Source organism: Dysidea avara, chromosome 10 (assembly GCF_963678975.1).
Source record: "Dysidea avara chromosome 10, odDysAvar1.4, whole genome shotgun sequence".
NCBI classification, from domain to species: domain Eukaryota; kingdom Metazoa; phylum Porifera; class Demospongiae; order Dictyoceratida; family Dysideidae; genus Dysidea; species Dysidea avara.
This window is the reverse complement of record NC_089281.1, coordinates 80,344-105,479: the sequence shown is the minus strand read 5'-3', so window position 1 is coordinate 105,479 and position 25,136 is coordinate 80,344. Positions and strand designations below refer to the sequence as shown.

The following is a 25,136-nucleotide window of genomic DNA, read 5'->3' as shown; positions in this document are numbered from 1 at the left end:
ATCATTATGTACACCAGTGGGTGACCTGTTTACACCAGTTAGATCATTATGTACACCAGTGGGTGACCTGTATACACCAGTTAGATCATTATGTACACCAGTGGGTGACCTGTATACACCAGTTAGATCATTATGTACACCAGTGGTGGACCTGTTTACACCAGTTAGATCATTATGTACACCAGTGGGTGACCTGTATACACCAGTTAGATCATTATGTACACCAGTGGATGTCCTGTTTACACCAGTTAGATCATTATGTACACCAGTGGGTGACCTGTTTACACCAGTTAGATCATTATGTGCACCAGTGGGTGACCTGTTTACACCAGTTAGATCATTATGTACACCAGTGGGTGTCCTGTTTACATTTTTCCATAAACCACATTATTATGAGTTTGTTAGTGTCACTATAGTTGCCAGGTGATAAGGAGCCCCACCTCTTTTCCTGTAATTAGTTCATGAAACAATATTGCAGTGGATACTACTGGCTCACATGATCCACAGGTGGAGGGAACAATCTTTTGTAACTACGACGATGGACATGTTCTAAGAAGGCTGACTTGAGTACTCTTGTTAGCTGTTGTGATCGACAATGATAACATAACCTACATGACTGTTGACAGCTTGTAATAACAATATCACTACACCACCAATATCTAACCAATGAAGAGCAATCATCACATGTTGATGTAAGGCACTCAGATGTGGCTACTTGAACATCTCTGTCACTAACCTCCATGTTGCCTGACAACTGATTACTATAAATAAAAATATGTTCTATTAGAGTATTTCAAAATGTTGGACAATTTGTTTATAGCGAAGCTGCAATAAAGTGAAAAACTAGTAACTACAAAGATTTAAGGTTGGGCTATCTAAAGGCTACACATAGCAGTGATGTGAAAAATGATTGTGCACAGCTCTATGAGAGTATTTTGATGGTATTGCAAACTAAAAAAAAAAAAAAAATTAATCCCTTGCACCCCTGGGTTGTTGTTGCTATGCTTATGAAGCAAAAACATGATGGGATAGCAGAATACAAAATGTTGTGGCAGCATAGTTGATTAGTAGGGATAGACAATATTATCACAATTATTCTCCATGCACTATACAGCAGCAATGAAAAACACAAAATATATCACATATATGACCTGCTTAGCGAAAACTGGAAGTTTTTTTTGCAATATAAAAACATATTTTGAAATGTCCTAGGTAAAATACGCAAGCTACATAAAATATTAATTGCTTCGGTACATACTAAAAAAACTCAAGCAATAAAACCATATACCATCTGATTAGCCTGTTGAAGGTGAGTTAGAAGATCTAGTTTTGTCTAAATTGTGATTGTTAAATGGTTTGGGGCAAGTAGATAGCTTAACTTGGATTTTAAAAAATCTTTCATATGCACTCCCAATCATACACTCACAAGTGTGTTCAGCTTTATCAGGATAAGGTCACTAGTAAGGGTGACATGGAGGATAAGGTCACTAGTAAGGGTGACATGTAGGATAAGGTCACTAGTAAAGGTGACATGTATATAGGATAAGGTCACTAGTAAGGGTCGACATATTGTCACGGACAGTGATTGACTGACTATGTAGTATTGTATGATGTTGTATTGTGGGTTCTGTATGTATGCTTACGTGTGCTGTTAGTTAAATAGAATAGCAGTGAACACGTGTACGTCCACAGCGAGGTCATGCCGTTGCGCTTCGAATGCTAGATTGATGCTGTAACTAGGATATCACTCCTTACAGGTAACGCCACTATACCTGTCATTTGGTGCTGTAACCAGGATATCACTCCTTACAGGTAACGCCACTATACCCGTCATTTGGTGCTGTGATCGAAATTCGTCAGTATGGATGAAGCGCAATGCCTCCGAGCGAAACGACGTGGACTCAAGGGAAGTGTGACTAAACTCCTGACAAAGGTGGACGACGTTCTTTCCGCGGAGCTTAAGACTGTAAACCTCAACTCAACCCCAGAATCCCGAAGATTATTAGCCGCCACAACTGCCACGCAACTAACGGCAAAGAGAGGCCAGATTGAAAAGCTAGATGATACGATCGTGGCAGCCATTGAAGAAGAAACGGAGCTGGAAACAGAAATTTGTGACGCCGACACGTACTTGACTACACTGGAGGAGCGCATCACATTTCTTGAGGAGTTCGTCAAGCGAGCCAGTCAGCCTCCACCAGCCCCACGTGGAACTGCTGAGGAATCACAATCACGTGAGTCTCGTGAATTAATTAGTGCCGCTGTAGACACCCTTACACATGAATCAGAAGTAGTTAAGAAGCCAGTACATTCTGTTTCCACTACACACAATAGGGATGAGATTGCACGTACAGACAGTACTCACTACAGTCACAGTAGACTTCCCAAACTCGCTTTACCGACATTCAGCGGTAACCCTTTGGACTGGCAGACATTCTGGGACAGTTTCTCTGCTGCGGTTGACTGTAACCCACATCTCTCAGGTGTACAGAAACTCAACTACTTACGTTCTCAACTGCAAGGGGATGCAGCTGACGTCATTAATGGCTTCCCACTATCAGACATCAACTACGGACATTCAGTTGAACTTCTAAAGGAGAAATATGGCCAAAATTTCAAGCTGGTTAATGCACATATGGATGTCCTGCTGAACATTTCCGCTCCTTCACACAATCTAACCAGCCTACAGTCATTTTACAACACGATCAACATCAATATGAGAGCATTATCTGCACCTGATCAGCCCCCGGAGACATATGGTGCTCTATTAACATCTGTGATCCTGAATAAACTAGCACCTGAAATGAAGATACGCATGGCACGAGACCATTATGGTTCGCAATGGACTATTGATGAGCTGCTGGCTAGTATTCTAAAAGAGATAAGGATTTTTGAAGCAGGCCAACAATCTGGTCGTAGACACAATTCTCATGCTAGCTCCTTGCCAACTACAAGCTCCTTTCACACTGGTGCCAATTACAACCGAGGAGCATCTCAGGAAAGGCCTAGAAAGAGTCCCAGTTGTATTTTTTGTAAGGATGCACATAAACCTGGATCGTGTACTACAATTACATGTCATAAAGAACGCCTGGTTATCGTCAAAAATGCCAACCTCTGCTACAACTGTCTCGCACGTCATAAGGTGTCCCAGTGCACTTTGAAGTTCACTTGTAAGGATTGCCACAGAAAACATCATACCAGTTTATGCCATGCCTTCACAACAGTTGACAAGCCACCTTCAATTCCACACAAAGATGTGACACCCAAGAGTACGTCACAGCAAAGTCAGACAGCTAATGCTACGACCACAACTGAACAGCTACAAACAGCAGTGACCACCGCATCACTATCAGTGTTGCACTTTGTTTACTGAAGACTGCCATTGCTGATGTATCAAGTGGATCTCTCACAGTAGAAGGTCATATTCTCTTCGACGAAGGTGCTCAGTGTTCCTTCATCATGCAGGACCTTGCTGATGAACTTCAACTCCAACCAACTGGTCATGAGAATATATCTGTTTTCTCCTTCGGTGCTCAAGTGTCTGCCGTTAAGAGTCTAGCAGTAGCACCCATATTTGTCCATACACTGAACGACACTAAAATATTAGTGAGTGTCTTAATCATTCCCAAACTGGCTGCTCCAGTAGGAAACTCTGTACGTACTCACTTGAACCAGCTCTCGTATTTACAACACTTACCATTAGCTCATCCAGTGACAAATGATGAAAACTTTGATATCTCTGTACTCATCGGAGCAGACTTTTACTGGCGCTTCATTCAGGACACGGTGGTTCGTGGTGATGGCCCAACGGCTGTGGAGTCCACACTGGGTTACCTCCTGTCAGGCCCACTACCCCTCCCTCAGTCTGTCAGTACATCATGCGTCCAAATTTCAAGCCTCTCATGTATCACAGAGGACACAGACTACAATACCTTCTGGAAAGTGGAGTCTATGGGAACTACTACTACACAGAATTCAGATGCAGAGTTTTTACGGAATTATCTGAACACTAAAGTGACTAAACAGATGGATGGCTCCTACACTCTTAAGTTTCCGTGGAAGAAAGATCACCCACCTCTCCCCTCCAATTATGCCATCTGTGCTGGACGAACCAGATCAATGGCTTACAGACTAGCGAAGACACTCAATCTCCTGAGAATGTATAACACCATCATTGAGGATCAGGAAAGGAGGGGGTTCATTGAGAGGGTAGTCAATAACCTTGAACATACAGCCACAACTACACATTACATTCCACACCATCCTGTCAAAAAGGAGTCCTCTACCACACCAATCAGGATCGTATATGACTGTAGCTGCAAGCAATCATCTCTTTCTCCCAGCTTGAACGATTGCCTTGATCCTGGACCTCCCTTTCTGATGGACCTCTGTACTATTCTCCTCAGATTTCGTCAACATGAGTTGCCTTCTCATCCGACATAGAGAAGGCCTTCTTACATGTCCACCTAGACCAGCCGGACAGAGATGTTACACGTTTTTTGTGGCTATCAGATCCAGCTGATGCAAGTAGCCCCTTTATCACGTACAGGTTTAGAGTTGTACTTTTTGGAGCCACCTGCTCTCCATTTATGCTGCATGCCGCAATCACCTATCACCTGTCAGAGAAGGACTCAGAAGTATCTCATGACGTCTTGCACAACTTGTACGTGGATAATGTGGTATCTGGCTGTCACACTGAACAAGGTGCTATGAAGTATTTCCTGGAGTCCAGGATGCTATTAAACAATGCCAACTTTAACCTGCGATCTTGGACTTCCAATAGTAGACATCTGATGAGTGTAGCAAGGGAACACAATGTAATGGAAACCAGCAATCCAGTGAAGGTCCTTAGTTTAGTATGGGATGCACAGTTGGACCTCATCTACCCATCACCCAAGCCAGAAACTGTCAATTTCACTTCTGCTAAGACAAAACGTGCTATCCTGAAGTGCACGTCTAGCGTTTTTGACCCATTGGGACTCATCACTCCAGTGACCATCTCTGCCAAGTTATTCATACAACAACTGTGGCAACAACATCACGAATGGGACAGTGATCTTGATGAGGAACTCTATGCAGTTTGGAGTGCCATTGTTAGTGATATAATCCATGCTACAACATTGCCATACCCTTGAAGGTGCATCACTACATTACATGATGCTGAAGCAACTCTACACGTCTTTGCAGATGCCAGCCCAAGAGCATATGGCGCAGCCGCATACTTCCAATTTGGATCCAGTTCACACATCGTGATGTCAAAGGCCAGAGTTGCACCCATCAAGACACACTCATTACCAAGACTTGAGTTGATGGCAGCTGTGACAGCTGCACGACTGTGCTCATACATTTTGACATCACTTAACACCAGTTTCTCTGTCTGCCTTTGGTCTGACAGCCAGATTGTCCTCTCGTGGATCCATAGTAAGAAGAGTCTAAAACCGTTTGTCAGTCATCGTGTGAATGAGATACGCTCCATTTCAACCACATGGAGATACTGCCCATCGGCTGACAACCCTACCGATCTACTCACAAGAGGCATAACATATGATGTTCTCAACTCCTCAATGCAGTGGAAGCATGGCCCAAAATGGCTTTCCTCACCAACACAATGGCCAACATGGCAATAGTCTGACGTTCTACACATCCAGACTACAGATGAAGAGCTAGAAGTAGTGCAAGAAACCACCACCTTAGTCACTGCACCAGTCGGTATTCTTGGCCATATTGATATTTCAAGGTTTAATAGCCTCTCAAAGCTTCTGTCTGTTACAGCCTACGTGCTCCGATTTATACATAATTGTAGACAACCCATCTCGTCACAAACAGTCGGACCACTGTCAGCCCTAGAGCTTAAAGCAGCAAACCTGAAATGGTTACACAGTGTACAACATACCGTGTTTTCAGATGAAATACAGAACTTGCAATCTCGTGGCAATCGCTCACCACTTGTACGCCAACTAAGAATATTTCTAGACAGTAACAATCTACTACGTTGTGGAGGACGCATTCATAATGCACCACTGTCAGAATTGGCTAGATTCCCATATCTTCTACCATCACGTCATCCTCTTACAGTTCTTATCATCAAGAATGCCCACTCAGTTCAACTTCACAGTGGAGTTAATTCGACCCTTACAGCCTTGAGACAAACCTATTGGATTCCAGCTGGCCGCCAAAGAATCAAATCTATCATTAGAAAATGCGTTGTATGCAGAAGGATGACTGGAAAACCATACACCATCCCTGATCCTCCCCCACTAGTGAAGTCGCGAGTCAGCCCCACAGATCCCTTTGCTGTAACTGGAGTCGACTTCACTGGTGCCCTATATGTCAGAGCTTCAGAGGGTGAATGCAAGGTCTATCTCTGCCTTTTTACTTGTGCAGTGTCACGGGCAATCCATCTAGAGATTGTCTCTGATCTCAGCATGGAGAGTTTTCTGCTGGCCTTTCAAAGGTTTGCTGGCCGCCGATCTGTTCCCAAGTTTCTCATATCAGACAATGGCTCTACCTACTTAGCTGCGGCGGAGGAACTTAAGAGTCTGTTCTTATCTACTGATCTAACAGAAGCACTTGCTCACAGAGGTACTCAGTGGCAGTTTATCCCGAAGCGTGCTCCGTGGTTCGGTGGCTTTTGGGAGCGACTAATTGGCCTCACAAAGTCCACCGGAAAACTCTAGGCAGAACACATGCCACCATGGAGAGCCTACAAACTATTGTTGTGGAAGTGGAAGCACTGCTGAACGACCGCCCCCTCACTTACTCATCTCCAGATGTTGGTGACCCAGAACCAATTACACCATCTCACCTGCTCCACGGTAGGAGAATCACTACTCTGCCGCACGTTACAACTGAGGATGATGAGATCACTGACCCCAATTTTGGAGATTCATCACAGGTCAAACACAGAGCGAGAGTACACGCAGTCATCATCAAACACTTCTGGAGTAGATGGAGACACGAATATCTAAGAGAAACGCACAAGACCACTGGTAACAATGAGCAACAAGTCAATGTTGGTGATGTTGTATTGGTTCACGATGACTCGGCAAGAGTGAACTAGAAACTAGCGGTCATTGAGTCTGTAAATAAGGGAAACGATGGTTTGATTCGTTCCGCAAACATCCGTACAGCAACTGGAAGGACAAATCGTCCTATTGCACGTTTGTATCCTCTTGAAGTGACAGCTACTGAAGAAACGGCTAAGCCACCCAATGTGGAAACTTCGGATACCCAGAATGAGAACCGCCCTGCAACATTGAGGAGACCAACTCGTAAAGCAGCTAGAAGAGGGAAAGAACGGATGAGAGGGTGGGTGAATTCCTTACGTGCCCCCCCCCCCCCCCCCCCCCCGGAGGATGTCACGGACAGTGATTGACTGACTATGTAGTATTGTATGATGTTGTATTGTGGGTTCTGTATGTATGCTCACGTGTGCTGTCAGTTAAATAGAATAGCAGTGAACACGTGTACGTCCACAGCGAGGTCATGCCGTTGCGCTTCGAATGCTAGATTGATGCTGTAACCAGGATATCACTCCTTACAGGTAACGCCACTATACCCGTCACATATAGGATAAGGTCACTAGTAAGGATGACATGGAGGATAAGGTGACTAGTAAGGGTGACATATAGGATAAGGTGACTAGTAAGGATGACATATAGGATAAGGTCACTAGTAAGGATGACATGGAGGATAAGGTGACTAGTAAGGATGACATGTAGGATAAGGTCACTAGTGAGGGTGACATGTAGGATAAGGTCACTAGTAAAGGTGACATGTATATAGAATAAGGTCACTAGTAAGGATGACATGGAGGATAAGGTCACTAGTAAGGGTGACATGTAGGATAAGGTCACTAGTAAAGGTGACATGTATATAGGATAAGGTCACTAGTAAGGGTGACATATAGGATAAGGTGACTAGTAAGGGTGACATATAGGATGAGGTGACTAGTAAGGATGACATGTAGGATAAGGTGACTAGTAAGGATGACATGTAGGATAAGGTCACTAGTAAGGATGACATGGAGGATAAGGTGACTATTAAGAATGACATGTAGGATAAGGTGACTAGTAAGGGTGACATATAGGATAAGGTCACTAGTAAGGATGACATGTAGGATAAGGTCACTAGTAAGGATGACATGGAGGATAAGGTGACTATTAAGAATGACATGTAGGATAAGGTCACTAGTAAGGGTGACATGTAGGATAAGGTGACTATTAAGGATGACATATAGGATAAGGTCACTAGTAAGGATGACATGGAGGATAAGGTGACTATTAAGAATGACATGTAGGATAAGGTCACTAGTAAGGATGACATGGAGGATAAGGTGACTATTAAGAATGACATGTAGGATAAGGTGACTAGTAAGGGTGACATGGAGGATAAGGTCACTAGTAAGGGTGACATGGAGGATAAGGTGACTATTAAGAATGACATATAGGATAAGGTGACTAGTAAGGATGACATGGAGGATAAGGTGACTAGTAAGGATGACATGGAGGATAAGGTGACTAGTAAGGATGACATGGAGGATAAGGTGACTAGTAAGGATGACATGGAGGATAAGGTGACTAGTAAGGATGACATGGAGGATAAGGTGACTAGTAAGGATGACATGGAGGATAAGGTGACTAGTAAGGATGACATGGAGGATAAGGTGACTAGTAAGGATGACATGGAGGATAAGGTGACTAGTAAGGATGACGTGGAGGATAAGGTGACTAGTAAGGATGACATGGAGGATAAGGTGACTAGTAAGGATGACATGGAGGATAAGGTGACTAGTAAGGATGACATGGAGGATAAGGTGACTAGTAAGGATGACATGGAGGATAAGGTGACTAGTAAGGATGACATGGAGGATAAGGTGACTAGTAAGGATGACATGGAGGATAAGGTGACTAGTAAGGATGACATGGAGGATAAGGTGACTAGTAAGGATGACATGGAGGATAAGGTGACTAGTAAGGATGACATGGAGGATAAGGTGACTAGTAAGGATGACATGGAGGATAAGGTGACTAGTAAGGATGACATGGAGGATAAGGTGACTAGTAAGGATGACATGGAGGATAAGGTGACTAGTAAGGATGACATGGAGGATAAGGTGACTAGTAAGGATGACATGGAGGATAAGGTGACTAGTAAGGATGACATGGAGGATAAGGTGACTAGCAAGGATGACATGGAGGATAAGGTGACTAGTAAGGATGACATGGAGGATAAGGTGACTAGTAAGGATGACATGTAGGATTCATTCACTCACGCAAAGTACATTGGTACTTATACTTGAGTACACCTTCCAGAGTACTTGTAGCTACTTAAACTTAAATACTTTTGTACAAATGTAATGTACTTGTAGTCACTTAAGGTACTTGAAGTCACTTAAGGTACTTGTAGTCACTTAATGTACTTGTAGTCACTTAAGGTACTTGTAGTCACTTAATGTACTTGTAGTCACTTAAGGTACTTGTAGTCACTTAAGGTACTTGTAGTCACTTAATGTACTTGTAGTCACTTAAGGTACTTGTAGTCACTTAATGTACTTGAAGTCACTTAAGGTACTTGTAGTCACTTAAGGTACTTGTAGTCACTTAAGGTACTTGTAGTCACTTAATGTACTTGAAGTCACTTAAGGTACTTGTAGTCACTTAAGGTACTTGTAGTCACTTAAGGTACTTGTAGTCACTTAAGGTACTTGTAGTCACTTAAGGTACTTGTAGTCACTTAAGGTACTTGTAGTCACTTAAGGTACTTGAAGTCACTTAAGGTACTTGTAGTCACTTAAGGTACTTGTAGTCACTTAAGGTACTTGTAGTCACTTAAGGTACTTGTAGTCACTTAAGGTACTTGTAGTCACTTAAGGTACTTGAAGTCACTTAAGGTACTTGAAGTCACTTAAGGTACTTGTAGTCACTTAAGGTACTTGTAGTCACTTAAGGTACTTGTAGTCACTTAAGGTACTTGTAGTCACTTAAGGTACTTGAAGTCACTTAAGGTACTTGAAGTCACTTAAGGTACTTGAAGTCACTTAATGTACTTGTAGTCACTTAAGGTACTTGAAGTCACTTAAGGTACTTGTAGTCACTTAAGGTACTTGTAGTCACTTAAGGTACTTGTAGTCACTTAAGGTACTTGTAGTCACTTAAGGTACTTGAAGTCACTTAAGGTACTTGAAGTCACTTAATGTACTTGTAGTCACTTAAGGTACTTGAAGTCACTTAAGGTACTTGTAGTCACTTAAGGTACTTGTAGTCACTTAAGGTACTTGTAGTCACTTAAGGTACTTGTAGTCACTTAATGTACTTGTAGTCACTTAAGGTACTTGTAGTCACTTAAGGTACTTGTAGTCACTTAAGGTACTTGTAGTCACTTAATGTACTTGTAGTCACTTAAGGTACTTGAAGTCACTTAATGTACTTGAAGTCACTTAATGTACTTGTAGTCACTTAATGTACTTGTAGTCACTTAAGGTACTTGTAGTCACTTAAGGTACTTGAAGTCACTTAAGGTACTTGTAGTCACTTAAGGTACTTGTAGTCACTTAAGGTACTTGAAGCACTTATAAGTACTTTGAAGTACTGTACAATAAAGTCCTCTCATAGGAGCATAGAGCTGCATATACTTGTGAAATGTAGAAGCTGAGATTGGAATTAACGGTCAAAGTGCAATAAGGACTCCTCTATTTCTAGATTAGTTTGTTGAGATATTAGCTACAGTTGGTTTCAGGTGGGTTGACCATGAACACTCTATACTTGAGAGTATAGCCAATGAAAGTCGGTAGCACAGCTAACTATAGTCTGACAAGTTCATTTTCATAAACTTGACAATTTAAAAATTTGGATTTTATGGACAACCGACAACCAACATGAAATGATCACGATATCAATTTTTCACACCACTGCACCCTAACCTAACTTTTCACACCACTGCACCCTAACCTAACTTTTCACACCATTGCACCCTAACCTAACTTTTCACACCACTGCACCCTAACCCTAACTTTTCACACCACTGCACCCTAACCTAACTTTTCACACCACTGCACCCTAACCTAACTTTTCACACCACTGCACCCTAACCTAACTTTTCACACCACTGTACCCTAACCTAACTTTTCACACCACTGCACCCTAACCTAACTTTTCACACCACTGCACCCTAACCCTAACTTTTCACACCACTGCACCCTAACCTAACTTTTCACACCACTGCACCCTAACCTAACTTTTCACACCACTGCACCCTAACCCTAACTTTTCACACCACTGCACCCTAACCTAACTTTTCACACCACTGCACCCTAACCTAACTTTTCACACCACTGCATAGCAAAAATTTTAATCTGATGGTGTTCACTCACAAATACGCCACTTATCATGGTTTGCACAGTTGATGTTAGTAGAAACTACACAATACATCAGGTTTGGGGTCACTTATCAAGGTTTGCACAGTTGATGTTAGTAGAAACTACACAATACATCAGGCTTGGGGCCACTTATCATGGTTTGCACAGTTGATGTTAGTAGAAACTACACAATACATCAGGCTTGGGGTCACTTATCATGGTTTGCACAGTTGATGTTAGTAGAAACTACACAATACATCAGGCTTGGGGTCACTTATCATGGTTTGCACAGTTGATGTTAGTAGAAACTACACAATACATCAGGCTTGGGGTCACTTATCATGGTTTGCACAGTTGATGTTAGTAGAAACTACACAATACATCAGGTTTGGGGTCACTTATCATGGTTTGCACAGTTGATGTTAGTAGAAACAACACAATACATCAGGCTTGGGGTCACTTATCATGGTTTGCACAGTTGATGTTAGTAGAAACTACACAATACATCAGGCTTGGGGCCACTTATCATGGTTTGAACAGTTGATGTTAGTAGAAACAACACAATACATCAGGCTTGGGGCCACTTATCATGGTTTGCACAGTTGATGTTAGTAGAAACTACACAATACATCAGGCTTGGGGCCACTTATCATGGTTTGCACAGTTGATGTTAGTAGGAACTACACAATACATCAGGCTTGGGGTCACTTATCATGGTTTGCACAGTTGATGTTAGTAGGAACTACACAATACATCAGGCTTGGGGCCACTTATCATGGTTTGCACAGTTGATGTTAGTAGGAACTACACAATACATCAGGCTTGGGGCCACTTATCATGGTTTGAACAGTTGATGTTAGTAGAAACTACACAATACATCAGGCTTGGGGTCACTTATCATGGTTTGCACAGTTGATGTTAGTAGAAACTACACAATACATCAGGCTTGGGGTCACTTATCATGGTTTGAACAGTTGATGTTAGTAGAAACTACACAATACATCAGGCTTGGGGTCACTTATCATGGTTTGCACATTCGATGTTAGTAGAAACTACACAATACATCAGGCTTGGGGTCACTTATCATGGTTTGCACAGTTGATGTTAGTAGAAACTACACAATACATCAGGCTTGGGGCCACTTATCATGGTTTGAACAGTTGATGTTAGTAGAAACTACACAATACATCAGGCTTGGGGCCACTTATCATGGTTTGAACAGTTGATGTTAGTAGAAACAACACAATACATCAGGCTTGGGGCCACTTATCATGGTTTGAACAGTTGATGTTAGTAGAAACTACACAATACATCAGGCTTGGGGCCACTTATCATGGTTTGCACAGTTGATGTTAGTAGAAACTACACAATACATCAGGCTTGGGGCCACTTATCATGGTTTGAACAGTTGATGTTAGTAGAAACTACACAATACATCAGGCTTGGGGTCAAATACTTTGAAAAGTATTTAAATACAAATACTCTGAAAGTATGGAATACAAAATACAAATACTTATATCCAGGATGTATTTCAAATACAAATACTTTTAAAATACTTCCGTACTTTGATCCTTTGATTTGAACAGACGATTGTTTGTGGTTGTTTGATAAATGTGGAGACTGTTAGTGGTGAATTGGTGATTGCCACGTGTCGTCATTTTGGAACACTGATTTCTTAGCAACGGTTTTGTATTTCTTCACAAAAATCACACCTTCGTAAAGTACAAACATGGTAGAACTCAGATATCTATCAAACCTTGTCGAACCTCTTCATTGATATTTTGTACAGTAACCATTCGCTCACATGAAATATTTTCAAGCATCACTTAAGTGCATTGCGTAATGTACATCAATTCACGTGGGCTGGTCCTACCCCCTGACTCTTCCCATTCAAAGAAAACAAAATAAAATAATTAGTATTTGATATGTTTTACAGATTAAGGTGTCAATAAGTCAAAGAGATCATCATCCAACCAAATACATTTTACATACAGATTCTCTTCTAAGCAAAAGTATTTGAAGTATAAATACATGTTGTTCCAAAACTTCAAATTACAAATACTCAAAAATAGTATTTAAATACAGCTAAATACAAATACTCATGTATTTGACCCCAAGCCTGCAATACATGCATAATCAGATTTTGAACACTAAATGATAAGAGTAGTTCAATTGTAATTTCTCTTTAAATGTGTACTTATAATTAAATACTATCAAAAGTGCTTATATTGTATTTAAGTACATACCCTTGAAAATCATATGTACTTGTTAAGTAAATCAAAACTTCACTGAAATACTTTTCAATGTATAAATGTATAGTAATTCCATACATGTGATGGAAGGATATATGTTCTACTTACTTTAGATTGTGTGTTGACTTGGCAACACCAACTAGACTAAACAAGTTGAAGATGACCTGAGCAAGGACATTAATGGTAGTTGCTATGGTGACTAACTAACCTGTTCATACAAAACAGCGTTCGGCGGGAAATGAGCAGATGACAAATTCGGGGACATGTTAACCTATACTGATTGATTGACATGGGCAGTGTATTACCATAGTAACAACATACCTCCATCAACCATACCCTCAACTTGTTATCAATGACAAAATCAAACCTCACCAGCTCAAAAAAGTGTCTACATAACATAACATCATAATACATCATACGACATCAGAGTGTAGTAATCTTACTTTGGGTCTGCAAATGATCTGGTAGCCTTAGCTACTAATGATTCATACTTTAACACCACCATGACAACCACCTTGTACATGTCGGACCACAGTTGATGGGTGTCATGACCTACATAGGTTGGTCACACATCATCATATGTGACTTGGTCTGGCAAACCCAGCCTTATCGGCCACAACAGCAGGTTTGATTTTTTTGTCACAAATACAAAGCTACATGAACACATTATCAGATTTCGCTGTCACTGGGTTAACTGGTCTACTTATGCTGGCTGCTTTTTCCAAACCCAGTGGTAAGCTGTATGAGTGGTCTTGGACCTAAATGGAGCTCTGGCCAACAAGTAGGTGGCTGTGTGTGGCTGTACAACTCCTTGGTGTTGGATAAAGACTAGAACTGTTCATTTATTTTCAAGTTTGAGCCCTGAATGGCCCATAACTAGGTCTTATTCATTCCTTCGCCTTCCTCTTCCATTTTTTTTCATTAACCCCTTGCTCTCCCATCGCACCCCAGCCACCACCCATTGTAATGCTCACCTGATACAGCTGAGCCATGGTCAACCTCGGTAAAAAAACTATCTAAAATGGCGGGAAACTTGGCTGTTGGCTACTTGTTCACCGGATGGTATTAAAGGTAAGGAATTGGTGAAAAACGTGAAAATTTTGTACATGTAACTAAAGCCATTGGCGAGCTACAACACTTTGAAAACTTAAACTGGCGTACTTTACTTTGTAAATAGGCGATAAGCCCGGTTTTGTCAGACTAGGTCACATATAATCTCATCCCATTCACCCCAACATCAGTAGTATTAAGGATGGTAACAAGTTCCATGTATAGCGCATGACCAACCTTCTCTGACGTGTTGTATGGGTGACATCATCAACAATAAAGAATCAAGAGTATTTAAAAATATTAACAGAAATCAGCACAAAAGGAGTAAAGGGACAAGATAGTATAATAGCTAATTTATAGCCATAACGTATTTGAAAAGCACCTGAAAGTGGACACTTGTCAATAGAGCTGGGCGATATACTGGTACCGTTGATATTTAAGTCATACTGGTTTTGATACCGCCTGTTTTTTTATACTGCCATACTGTCTGGGAACTATGGCCTCCCTGTGGGCTCCATATTTAGAAGGTAACCAGACATGTGACAATGTTTGTAGGCAGATGCTGATGACCAAACTATGTAAACAAATTTGTTTGTGGTAATTTGTACCTGAGGTTTGCTGAGCTACCATGGGCATTTGGTGCTTTTGTTGAGGTAAATGACAGTTACTTTAATACCAATGGCTTTTACATTAATACCGTGATATTAATACCACGATATTTAGTAATACCGTGATATTAATACCACGGTATTTAGTAATACCGTGATATTAATACCACGATATTTAGTAATACCGTGATATTAATACCACGATATTTAGTAATACCGTGATATTAATACCACAATATTTAGTAATACCATGATACTTTTTATGGAAGGTATACCGTTTACTATTTTTCAATACCGCACAGCACTACTCGTTAAATACATTGGAGAAGAATATTCCGAGGATTATAAAATTGTAGCTCAATTTTTAAATATATGAAGAGGTGGGTGGGTTGAGACAATAGATTTGGTATCACTGACCTTGCCCTTGCAGATAAACAGATAGTGTTTCCTTGTGACTCAACTTGTTACGATTATACAACTGTTGTAGTGACGGTATCTGTGTAACCATGGTAATGGTAACTATGACATCAACACTATGACCACACCTCCCAAGTGGGTGTGTAATCATCACCAACAACATAAGAGTCTACATTGTCAGGATCAAATGGTTCATAATCCTTAGCACAGAATCTGTCATATCATTAATATCTGCTAATACACAAGACAGACAACACTCACCTTAACAACACTTCTTCATTGTACACATACACTCTTAGGGGATCAACTGAAGTGATCACAACATAGAGACCAATATCAAATTTCCTATGGAAACATGAACAATAAGCAGTTGTTATAGATACACCATACCTTCCACTAATAAGCAATGGATGGCGAATGAATTGTTGCAAGAAAGAATTCCGAGTCTTGAGGTCAGGACTACGTAGCACCTTTATTCCTCGATGTTCGTTACTTTTCATAACCCACAATTCTTCTGGATGTGCAACTGCCTAAGATCATGTGATCCACATGTTACATCATGTGACGCACTAGACACACCTCTTTCTTAAACAAGGCAGATTCTTGTGGCAGACGAAAAGATTTCGGCATAAATGAAAAATTAGCACCTGCCAGGCTGGCCTTATTCGTGAAGTAGCCGGTGCCTGCAAAATGGTTCACCTACAGCACAGGATTCAAATACAGGATGTAAAACACATCATAGGCGGATCTGGGGGGTGGCCAAGGGGTGTTTTGCCACCCCCCTTTCTGTTGCCCCCCCTGATCTTACAGGACTATATTGCACCAGAAACAGGAATCATACATTCACATTCTATTCAGCAGTACAAAAAGCCAACAGGTAAACAGAAGACAACAGTTATAATTGTACTTTATAGACACTGAGAAGAAAAACAAGACAAATAAGTTTTAATTTTTGTGTCAAAGATGGAGATACTCTAATAGAGCAGTCACAATTCTAATGCAACGGTAGCTACTACCTTAGTACCCTTTACCATCAAACAGGTTTATCTGACCAATTCATATGCTTTGCAAAGCATACAAATCGTTAGTTAAATAGCTGTCAAAAATGCTCCCAAATTCAAACCTATATAGGAGGTTTAATTATTTAAAAAATCTCAGAAGATATTCAACTAGAGTCTTAGAAAGTGCATCTTCTTACCAAACAAAGTTATGCAAATGAGTATATCATTTTAGTGAATTGAACACTGTTATCCTCCCATCCCCTCCCCGACCCAGTTCTCCTAGATCTGCCTATGTTATGAACCATATCAATACAATAAGTCAGATACAAGTCACACCATGCAATACAGGATACAAGTCACACTAATACAGGATATAAGCCACACTGAGGTATGATACAAATAGAGCCAGAAGCCAAACCTTTTGATTTTCCTTCAAATTCATCATTTCTGCTCGACGACTGCCGAAGGGATAATCGTGTGACCACATCACATGCCAGCCCACCTGGCTCAATTCGTAGCCAACTCGTTGAAACACAGTGGTCACATGATGCAGGTGCGGTCTCTATACAAAAGGAACATTACAGAGGATCACGTGTCACCAAATGCTTACATTTTCAGGATGGATCCATACATAATAACCAGTCGACTTGACGCCCGCGCCTTTATTAATTGTGGCAGCGCGTGCATTAGTTTCTACTGCTTTTCTCAGTTCCCTCATTTCATAATAGTTGATACAAATCACCACTACACCTAATGCTACCATACCACCCAGCACGATACAGTTCAATCGCAGTCTCATGTGTGGCTTGTTCATTCAATACCACAATCGAATGTGTACATAATGACTACAGCACGAAGCCAAGCTTGTGATTATCTGAAGCTGTTTGGATTTGGAAATAATAAAGTGTCGTATTACCGTGCTTCAGACTTGCAGCCTGTATCGCGTGGTGATTATGATAATCTCCAGTTGTTGGGTGTGTCAATAGGTTGGGATCACGTGCTGGCCTGCTTGGCAGATGGCGCCAATCATATGGTATACTGGACTAGTGATAAGTTAGTGAAGAAGTTGACAACTTGTTTGTCCTCTGTGTGCAGTGTGGCACTGGTAGATCGTGATATAACATTACTATTGACAACATCTCGTAATGTCATTTACCTCAAGGGATCATCCAGTAATGTTGTAGCCAGCAATGTGACAAGCATAGCATGTTGTAATGTTACTATTAGTAGTAATGCTGTAAATAGTAACATGTGCTGTGTATTACTTCAACAAGGTCAACTTTTGTTTCTCAAGGAGAATCACATGATCCAGCATGTAAGGTTGCCAGTCCTAATACAAGAGGTCACATGTGGACATAATCACTTGTTGCTATTGGATACCAGTGGTCATGTGTACAGTTGTGGCCATGGTAACAGGGGACAACTGTGTCAAGGTGATACTACTAATAGAACATACCCTATGGTAATAGATCTGACAGTGGCTGTGACAATGATCAAGATATCTGCAGGTGGCTGGCACTCGGCCATGTTATCTAATTGTCACGATGTCTATACTAGTGGATGGAACTGTGATGGACAGTTGGGACACAGTGATGACATTGCCATAGTAACACAACCCACCCTTGTTGCTACTGATGACAGCGTACAGTTCAAACTGGTCAGTTGTGGTAGCCGTCATACTGTTGCTATTAGCAACACTAATAAACTGTTTACTTGGGGATGGAACAAATACAATCAGTTGCCATTACCATGGCAACAAGATACTGTAATTATAAATGTGCAGTGTGGTCACTGGAGTACTCTATTAGTGACTACATCACCATAGCAACATTGAATTTTGTTGTATGCTGACTGAATTTAATGATGTTGTCATAGTAACCAGCGGGTAAAGCAAATAAATAATGCAAATTAGTGCCTACTGCTGTTTTATAATAACCGAGATCCATATCCAAAGGTATTCTTCATACACTCAAAATAGTGTCTCCTCCAACCCTGCTGTGTCCTTTCTAGCTGGTCATCGGGGACTTCAGTTTGAACCAATCGTAATTGAGTATGATCGTCCAGCTCTAATATCTCTATGGTAACTGTTGAGAAGTGACCTAAACAAGCAATTAATAAGATCACATGACAAGTAGCCACACCTTCTGGCCATCCTTTTGATCTCCACCTTTGAACTATTTTCTTGTTTCTCTCCTAGGGGGCAGTGCCACTACCATGGTAATGGTGCTACGGTGACAGTGTCTTACCAACTGTAGAAATTCTCCTTCAATGTTTCCACCAAACATTTGAAACTTTCCACCCTTGAATGGCTCCAGTATCACTGTCGAGTCTGTGAATGCCTTTACTCTCTGAAATGTGATGTGTATTTATTTAGTATAGAAGATGACAGGTACACACTAGGGTTGGGCGATATTGAATTTTGTGACATGCGGTTATTGCACGTGTGATTATTGCAATATTGCATGTGAAAATTGAAACACAACCACATAGTTTGAAAAGTCTGTATGACTTAATTAGTTTACAAATACAACTTTGCTAACAAGTTAACCAATTGACATAGTTAACAATAATACAAACTGTGTAAAATATGAGGTCTAGAGGACACAAAAATTAGATGATAAATGCAATAATTATTGTGAAATGTGATAAATTTTGCGAAGGCAAAATACATGTGATAATTGTTTTGTGAGCAATTGCTTAGGCAATATTGGCGATTTATTGAATTATTGCCCAACCCTTGCCCACACACAATCTGGGATGCCTTTGTACCACTGAGGCATTCAAGTTTGTGCAGGAAAATCCTCCTGGGGCCCTGCAGGAGGACTGTCCAGACAGAAGCTGAAATTCCCCAACACTGCTAAGCAAGAGAAGGCCAGTCGGATATGTGCTTCCCCCAGGTACCCATTGATGTGACAGCTGCGTGGGTGGCTTTCCCAGGCCACCAGGTCCACAATATACAGCTGGGTATATTGGAGCAAAGTAGTGAAGTTTTTGCTCAAGGAAACAACAGCAAGCTGGCATAATGGGCTGTGGCCTTTCAATTACCAGACCGATGTTCTAGCATATTCACATACAAACAAACCTCAATATTGGTCAGTGTATAGTAGAGATCTTCTGCAGTTGTTTTGAAATCTTCTGTTAGTGATAACTTCTTAGTGTGTATCCTGTAGCCATGGTTACTGGAGTTTGCTTGGCCACTCTTTTTCACTCCATTTGTAGTAACAGTAGTGGATACCTAATGTGACATTATTAATGATATGACATCATTGATGATATCACTAATGAGATGACCTCATGGATGACATTACATCACTAATGATGACATCATTGATGATAATATGACATCACTGATAACATTACTAATGATATGACATAATAGACAATATGATAAAATTAATGACATTACATCACTAATCAGATAATATGACATCATAGGGGTGTTAAATCAATGATGTCATATTGTCTCTGTTTGCTAACTCATGGATGGTCACATGTGTGACTTATTGTTCCAGCTTCCAGTATGAAACAGTTTCTGAATGTGAACTGCATTCCTAATTGGCAGTATAGGTGTCGTAACAACATGTAGGCTAACAGAAATTACATAGTTACACAGGTGTACATAAAATGAGCAGCAGACATGAGACTTTGTCAAGAGACTTTGTCAAGAGACTTTGTGTAAGAAAACACCATAGACAAACTATAAAGCAGTTAAGAAGATAGCTCTGAGCAGTTTGTTTCCTTAGCAACACAATAGTGGTAAAAATGAATTATGGAATAATTATTGAAATAGACAGAATAACAATGCTATAAATTATGCAGAAGTATAAGGAAATAAAGACTAGGATCATAGAAAACAAGGGAGGTTGCCTAGCAGACTTACTAGTGGACATTTAAACCCTGATATTTGAGGGTGCCAACTCTAACATGATCTTGTCTTTTATTCTAATGAAGGGCCATATAACAACAAGGTTTGATGCGTATATGTTAAAAGCTTCGTGCTGACACTGTCATTTAAGGTTGTAGTACTTGGACCAGTTTGTTGGCAGAGTGGAATGGCAAGCTTGGTTGAATGCACGTTCTATCCAACTGAAGCCCTACTACATCAAAGTAGGAGGATATGGTAGTTAAACCCCGGGTACAGAAGTTAAACCCAAAATTCTTATAATATATGAAGGACAAGTTGATTTATACATTCCATATTGTTTCAAATAATGTTAAAGTCAGCTTGGGCCCACAGATAAATTCTTAGATGGATGAGAGAGATTTTTTGTTTTACAGTAACATATACAATAGTTAATACTCTTCTGCGCCCCTCTGCCTGATTTCAATTGAAGTAAGTCTCCAGATACTAGGAATTGCACCAATAAATTCCTCTTAAATAAATAGTACAAGTTAATGAGTCATCAGTAAAGCTTTTCAGCCCATATGAAAGTAGGAGAAGCAAAGGTTGGACAAAAGGCTGTAATGGTCCTTGGCCACAGAAATCAACAATTTACATAGTTGTCCAATAGCACTAGCTGCACGGCAAGAAAGCTGTAGGAAACATACATTCACACAATCTGTCAGCTGTCTTCTGTACCATGTCAAACTCGGACAAATGGAGCACCCATAAAAGCAATACTGCCATACTTACATACAGTAAAAGACTTGGAAACAATAACACGGCTCTTTGGACCTAACCAGTCCTTCACACAATATAGAGCTCTCACCCACTGCTGACGGCAAGTAGATAATTGGTTAATCATAGTACTCTGATGATCAAGATGGAATCCTAATATATTCAAACTCTCAACCTCCTTGATAGGAAGAGAAGCCATATAAACGACAATCAGTATTATGCACACAATGAGTGACAGGCTCAAAATTTGTTTCACTGTCTATCCCACCAGTATACACCGGTATACACCAGTATACACCATTCAAATCAGCATTCACCTCTTCAGCAACCTTACTCCTTTGCCTTTATAAGTGATGCGTCATCAGCATATGGCACAACTGGATACCAAGGTGGCCGATGTAGGAATGTAACAAACAGTAAGCCTTACTTATCATTCCAAGATAACAGCAATTAACATCCACAAACTAGAACATGACCGTCTTCTGCTAACCTTCACACTTGCTCATTTTCAGTGAGGATGGCAAATGCCCTCTCACATATACTGTTTCACTTTCTCCTATTTCCAACACATAGATCAATAGCTATCCCATCAGAGCTGTTACACTTGCTGCAATTGGAATACCCAGATTTGAACTCTCATCATTGGACAGTGTTGTGGAAATGTATTTTTTGAACAGCATAGCCACTGTCGCATGTAACATGTAGAGTTTATGGTTGTGGTACCATGTAAACAACTTGGTGTCTGAGACTTTCTTAACTGTATGTAAATGGTTGCCTTATTTAGCATAACTGGCAACTGCTCACAATTGCACCTCCAGCAAGGGCAGTCAGCCCCAGACATAAGACAGATATCATATTGTACCGTTTAAGTAGAGATCACCCTGTAAATTTTGCACGTCGCCCAAAATTCTATCCTCGAAATCATCCTAGAGATACCATATGCGACGAAAATCACCTTTATGGAATAGTACTAGTCCATATAATATACAACAAAACACTTACAGATATGGAAGGGTTAGGGTTAACCCTGGCCAGATATGGAATTTTAACAAAAAATCACCAAAACTCGAATTTTAGTCTCACTTCCTGCCTGCCTGACCAGTCGCAAGGCTGGAGGCCAAACAAAGCAGTGCACGGCCACCATTTTATGCCACAATAATAAACTCACCACTGGGATGTGCCTTTTGGGATTCCAACCAGTGTAGGCCCTCTGCACCTTGTGTTTCCTTTTATCTTCAATCAGGCTGTTTGTCTTCTTCTTGATCCAATGACACCATATCGAAGCATTAATTTTCTGTTTCTTTCAGCAGTATATGACTCGAGATACTCTAATAGAACAGTCACTCAAACACAACAGTCACTCTAATATAACAGTCATGTATGATATTCTAGAAACAAGAGATGAATGATAGCAAGAGTTAATAATAGTAGGGAGGGAGAGTGTCTAACGCTCAATAGGCCTGTATAAAATGAGCGCGTAAGACAATCTGGCTTCTTGGCCAGACGTGTTGATTGCATGAAGGGAGATGTGAAATGAGGCACGCCGCAGAAGGACGTTATCGATACTACTAGCTGTTCACGAATCAGTCTCGTGAGCAACGTGCGAGGCAACGTGTGCAATCAAACATGTCGATTTGTGATGAACAGCCCTAGGTATACTACTGGCCGAAATTGAAGCAGAAACAGTTCATGCAGCCTAGCAAGAAGAAGCGTCAGAGAAGATCAATGAGGAAAAGCGGAGATGAAGCACGCTCGGAAGCACAGGTAGAATTACATCACGAATCTACCGTTCAGCCACGTCCCGAGGTATAAGGCCCAAGAAGAAGCGTCAGTCGAGGAGTGATGAGCCGGAAGTAACGAAGAAGAAGTGTCAGACGAAAGCAATGGCAAGGAAAAGAAGCGGCGCCGATGAAACACAGCCTGAAGAATCCCAACCTAAGAAAAAGCGCCAGATGAAAGTTATGAACGATTTCTCTCTGGTTCTTCCATCACTCCCTGTAGTAGCCATCTTCGCATCACTGCTTTCTCACCAACTATCGATTTTGCAAGGCCATACAAAATGTGACATAACGTGTTTATTGCGGTCATCAGCACTATAGGAAATTACAAAGGTATACGATAATAAGCGGGGTGCTCTACGCGCTCATTTTATACAGGCCTATTGAGCATTAGACACTCTCCTTCCCTACTATTATTAACTCTTGATGATAGTATTACAGCATAGCTCAGTGGGAAAGTCCCCACTTTGGCACATTAGCTATAATTTCGTTCAATGTCAAAGTAGGGACTTTCCCACTGAGCCATGCTGTAATGCCATCATTCATCTCTTGTTTCACTACTTTTTATTGCACAGATCCCTACTTCATTTTTAAAATACTATTCATCTATGATGATACAGAGATTCTAATACTGTACATAGATCTTGTGCATCAAAACAAATCTAAATTTTAAAGCAGAAGTCATGTGTAGTAATTATGGTTTGAGGTTCAAAAATGAATTGATTTGATTGGTCGAAATCTTGTGCATGTTACTTCACTTGTTATTACTGTTATGCAAGAACTATTTGAACCTTTGTATACCTTGTCCATCGGATTTGAGAACATGAGAACATCACATGAGCCATTTAGCATACCTGTTGTGGTTGTGTTGCCGTGACAACTTTCTCTGGTGGATTATTGGATGAGTTTTGTCGAGGTAGAACCATACCTTGACTGAACTCTACAAAAAGCAGATTACATTATCCAATTACAACACACCCACCTTCTTTCAGCTTCTTCAAGTACACGCCCAGTTGTTCCTTGACGACGGGAACTCCCTCCCTTAGTACTAAACTTTTTAAGGCATATGCTTCACTTGTGGTTTTTTTTGTCTCCACAATTACCTGTTATTGACACAGTTACCATGACAATTGTAGTTACCAACTCACATCAATGCTATCCAGATCATTTTCATCACTTAGGTTAACTATCTCCATGGTACCTGTACACTTGTCCTCTTGATTGTCAAGTGAGTGACCTGACCATTTCAATTTGATCACAAACTCGTAGAAGAAAAACAACTTTCCTTTGCGATTACTGTAAGGGTACCATAAAATAACATGATATACACAGCACAACTGTACTGACTTAGCTGATGCTTCTCCAGTAATTTCAGTGACTTTGACTGTCTTACAAGTTCCTGTATAGCTATGATTCTAATTGTTTAATACAAAACACTAACCTTCTTTTCCATCAAATACCAAATCAACTAACAATGACTCCAACAAGCTCTTTGACCAACTAGTGGCATTGCGCTCAGTCCTGTACCAAACAACAACAACAACTGTGAAGTGAGTGTATAGTGTACAAAAACGGCTGGTAATTTGCGCAAGCGGCACATTTTTATGACCACACATCTTCGTTAAACATGTCTATAGCTCAGGATTGCCATCCAAACCTGCCTATTAATTGAAATCAGCCTCAACCAATATGCTGTTTGTACAGTGGATCACTCTGAGGGTTCTTCATCATGGCCAGGTGTTACACCAGTACCCAGTATAGAAACACGTCATGTAGAACCAGACAGTATATTAAATCCCCGGATTTTGTATGCACATACTAAATCTCACCAGTGCCAGTTGTTGACATTTGTGGCATCAGCTCGCTCCTCTACAATCCACCGCGGGTCGCCTTGTCCCCATTTCGCCATTGTATATATAATATAGATCGTGTCAGTGATACTTCATGTATTATATCTCAAATAGAAATGACTAGAAGTCGAGCTAGAAGTGCCTATAGCGAAAGTTCCAGAACATCGTGATTAACTATGTAGATTAAGCGCCTCATAAGAGTAGGC

General features: G+C 40.8%; 3 protein-coding genes across 3 annotated transcripts; 1 reads left to right on the top strand and 2 right to left on the bottom strand.

Annotated features, from left to right (window-relative positions):
- Window positions 1-315: 315 nt before the first annotated feature.
- On the bottom strand, window positions 316-17,698 carry LOC136236565 (probable tubulin polyglutamylase ttll-15). The gene is made up of 14 exons (XM_066026779.1): window positions 17,295-17,698; window positions 17,103-17,246; window positions 16,263-16,382; window positions 16,074-16,213; window positions 15,945-16,028; window positions 15,812-15,896; window positions 15,684-15,762; window positions 14,052-14,160; window positions 13,930-13,996; window positions 13,817-13,879; window positions 13,717-13,772; window positions 665-761; window positions 497-616; window positions 316-448 (listed from the first exon to the last, which is right to left on the bottom strand). The coding sequence occupies exons 1-14, from the start codon at window positions 17,496-17,498 to the stop codon at window positions 341-343; spliced, it is 1,476 nt and encodes a 491-aa protein (XP_065882851.1). The 5' UTR covers window positions 17,499-17,698; the 3' UTR covers window positions 316-340.
- On the top strand, window positions 17,475-18,590 carry LOC136236569 (E3 ISG15--protein ligase HERC5-like). Its single transcript, XM_066026782.1, has one exon. The coding sequence runs from the start codon at window positions 17,526-17,528 to the stop codon at window positions 18,507-18,509; it is 984 nt and encodes a 327-aa protein (XP_065882854.1). The 5' UTR covers window positions 17,475-17,525; the 3' UTR covers window positions 18,510-18,590.
- On the bottom strand, window positions 18,537-25,132 carry LOC136236566 (activator of 90 kDa heat shock protein ATPase homolog 1-like). The gene is made up of 10 exons (XM_066026780.1): window positions 24,910-25,132; window positions 24,522-24,601; window positions 24,428-24,479; window positions 24,229-24,376; window positions 24,063-24,183; window positions 23,935-24,020; window positions 19,767-19,919; window positions 18,931-19,032; window positions 18,826-18,877; window positions 18,537-18,783 (listed from the first exon to the last, which is right to left on the bottom strand). The coding sequence occupies exons 1-10, from the start codon at window positions 24,987-24,989 to the stop codon at window positions 18,611-18,613; spliced, it is 1,047 nt and encodes a 348-aa protein (XP_065882852.1). The 5' UTR covers window positions 24,990-25,132; the 3' UTR covers window positions 18,537-18,610.
- Window positions 25,133-25,136: the final 4 nt, after the last annotated feature.

Coding starts and splice junctions, on each gene's coding strand:
- LOC136236565 (XM_066026779.1), bottom strand. CDS start 17,498: ATGAACAAGCCACACATGAGACTGCGATTGAACTGTATCGTGCTGGGT. Junction 13,880..13,929: donor TGAGGGTATGGTTGATGGAG/GTATGTTGTTAC, acceptor CAATCAGTATAG/GTTAACATGTCCCCGAATTT. Junction 449..496: donor TCCCTCCACCTGTGGATCAT/GTGAGCCAGTAG, acceptor AACTAATTACAG/GAAAAGAGGTGGGGCTCCTT.
- LOC136236566 (XM_066026780.1), bottom strand. CDS start 24,989: ATGGCGAAATGGGGACAAGGCGACCCGCGGTGGATTGTAGAGGAGCGA. Junction 19,920..23,934: donor CGGCAACACAACCACAACAG/GTATGCTAAATG, acceptor ATGTCACATTAG/GTATCCACTACTGTTACTAC. Junction 19,033..19,766: donor ATACACTGACCAATATTGAG/GTTTGTTTGTAT, acceptor ATCACATTTCAG/AGAGTAAAGGCATTCACAGA.
- LOC136236569 (XM_066026782.1), top strand. CDS start 17,526: ATGACTACAGCACGAAGCCAAGCTTGTGATTATCTGAAGCTGTTTGGA.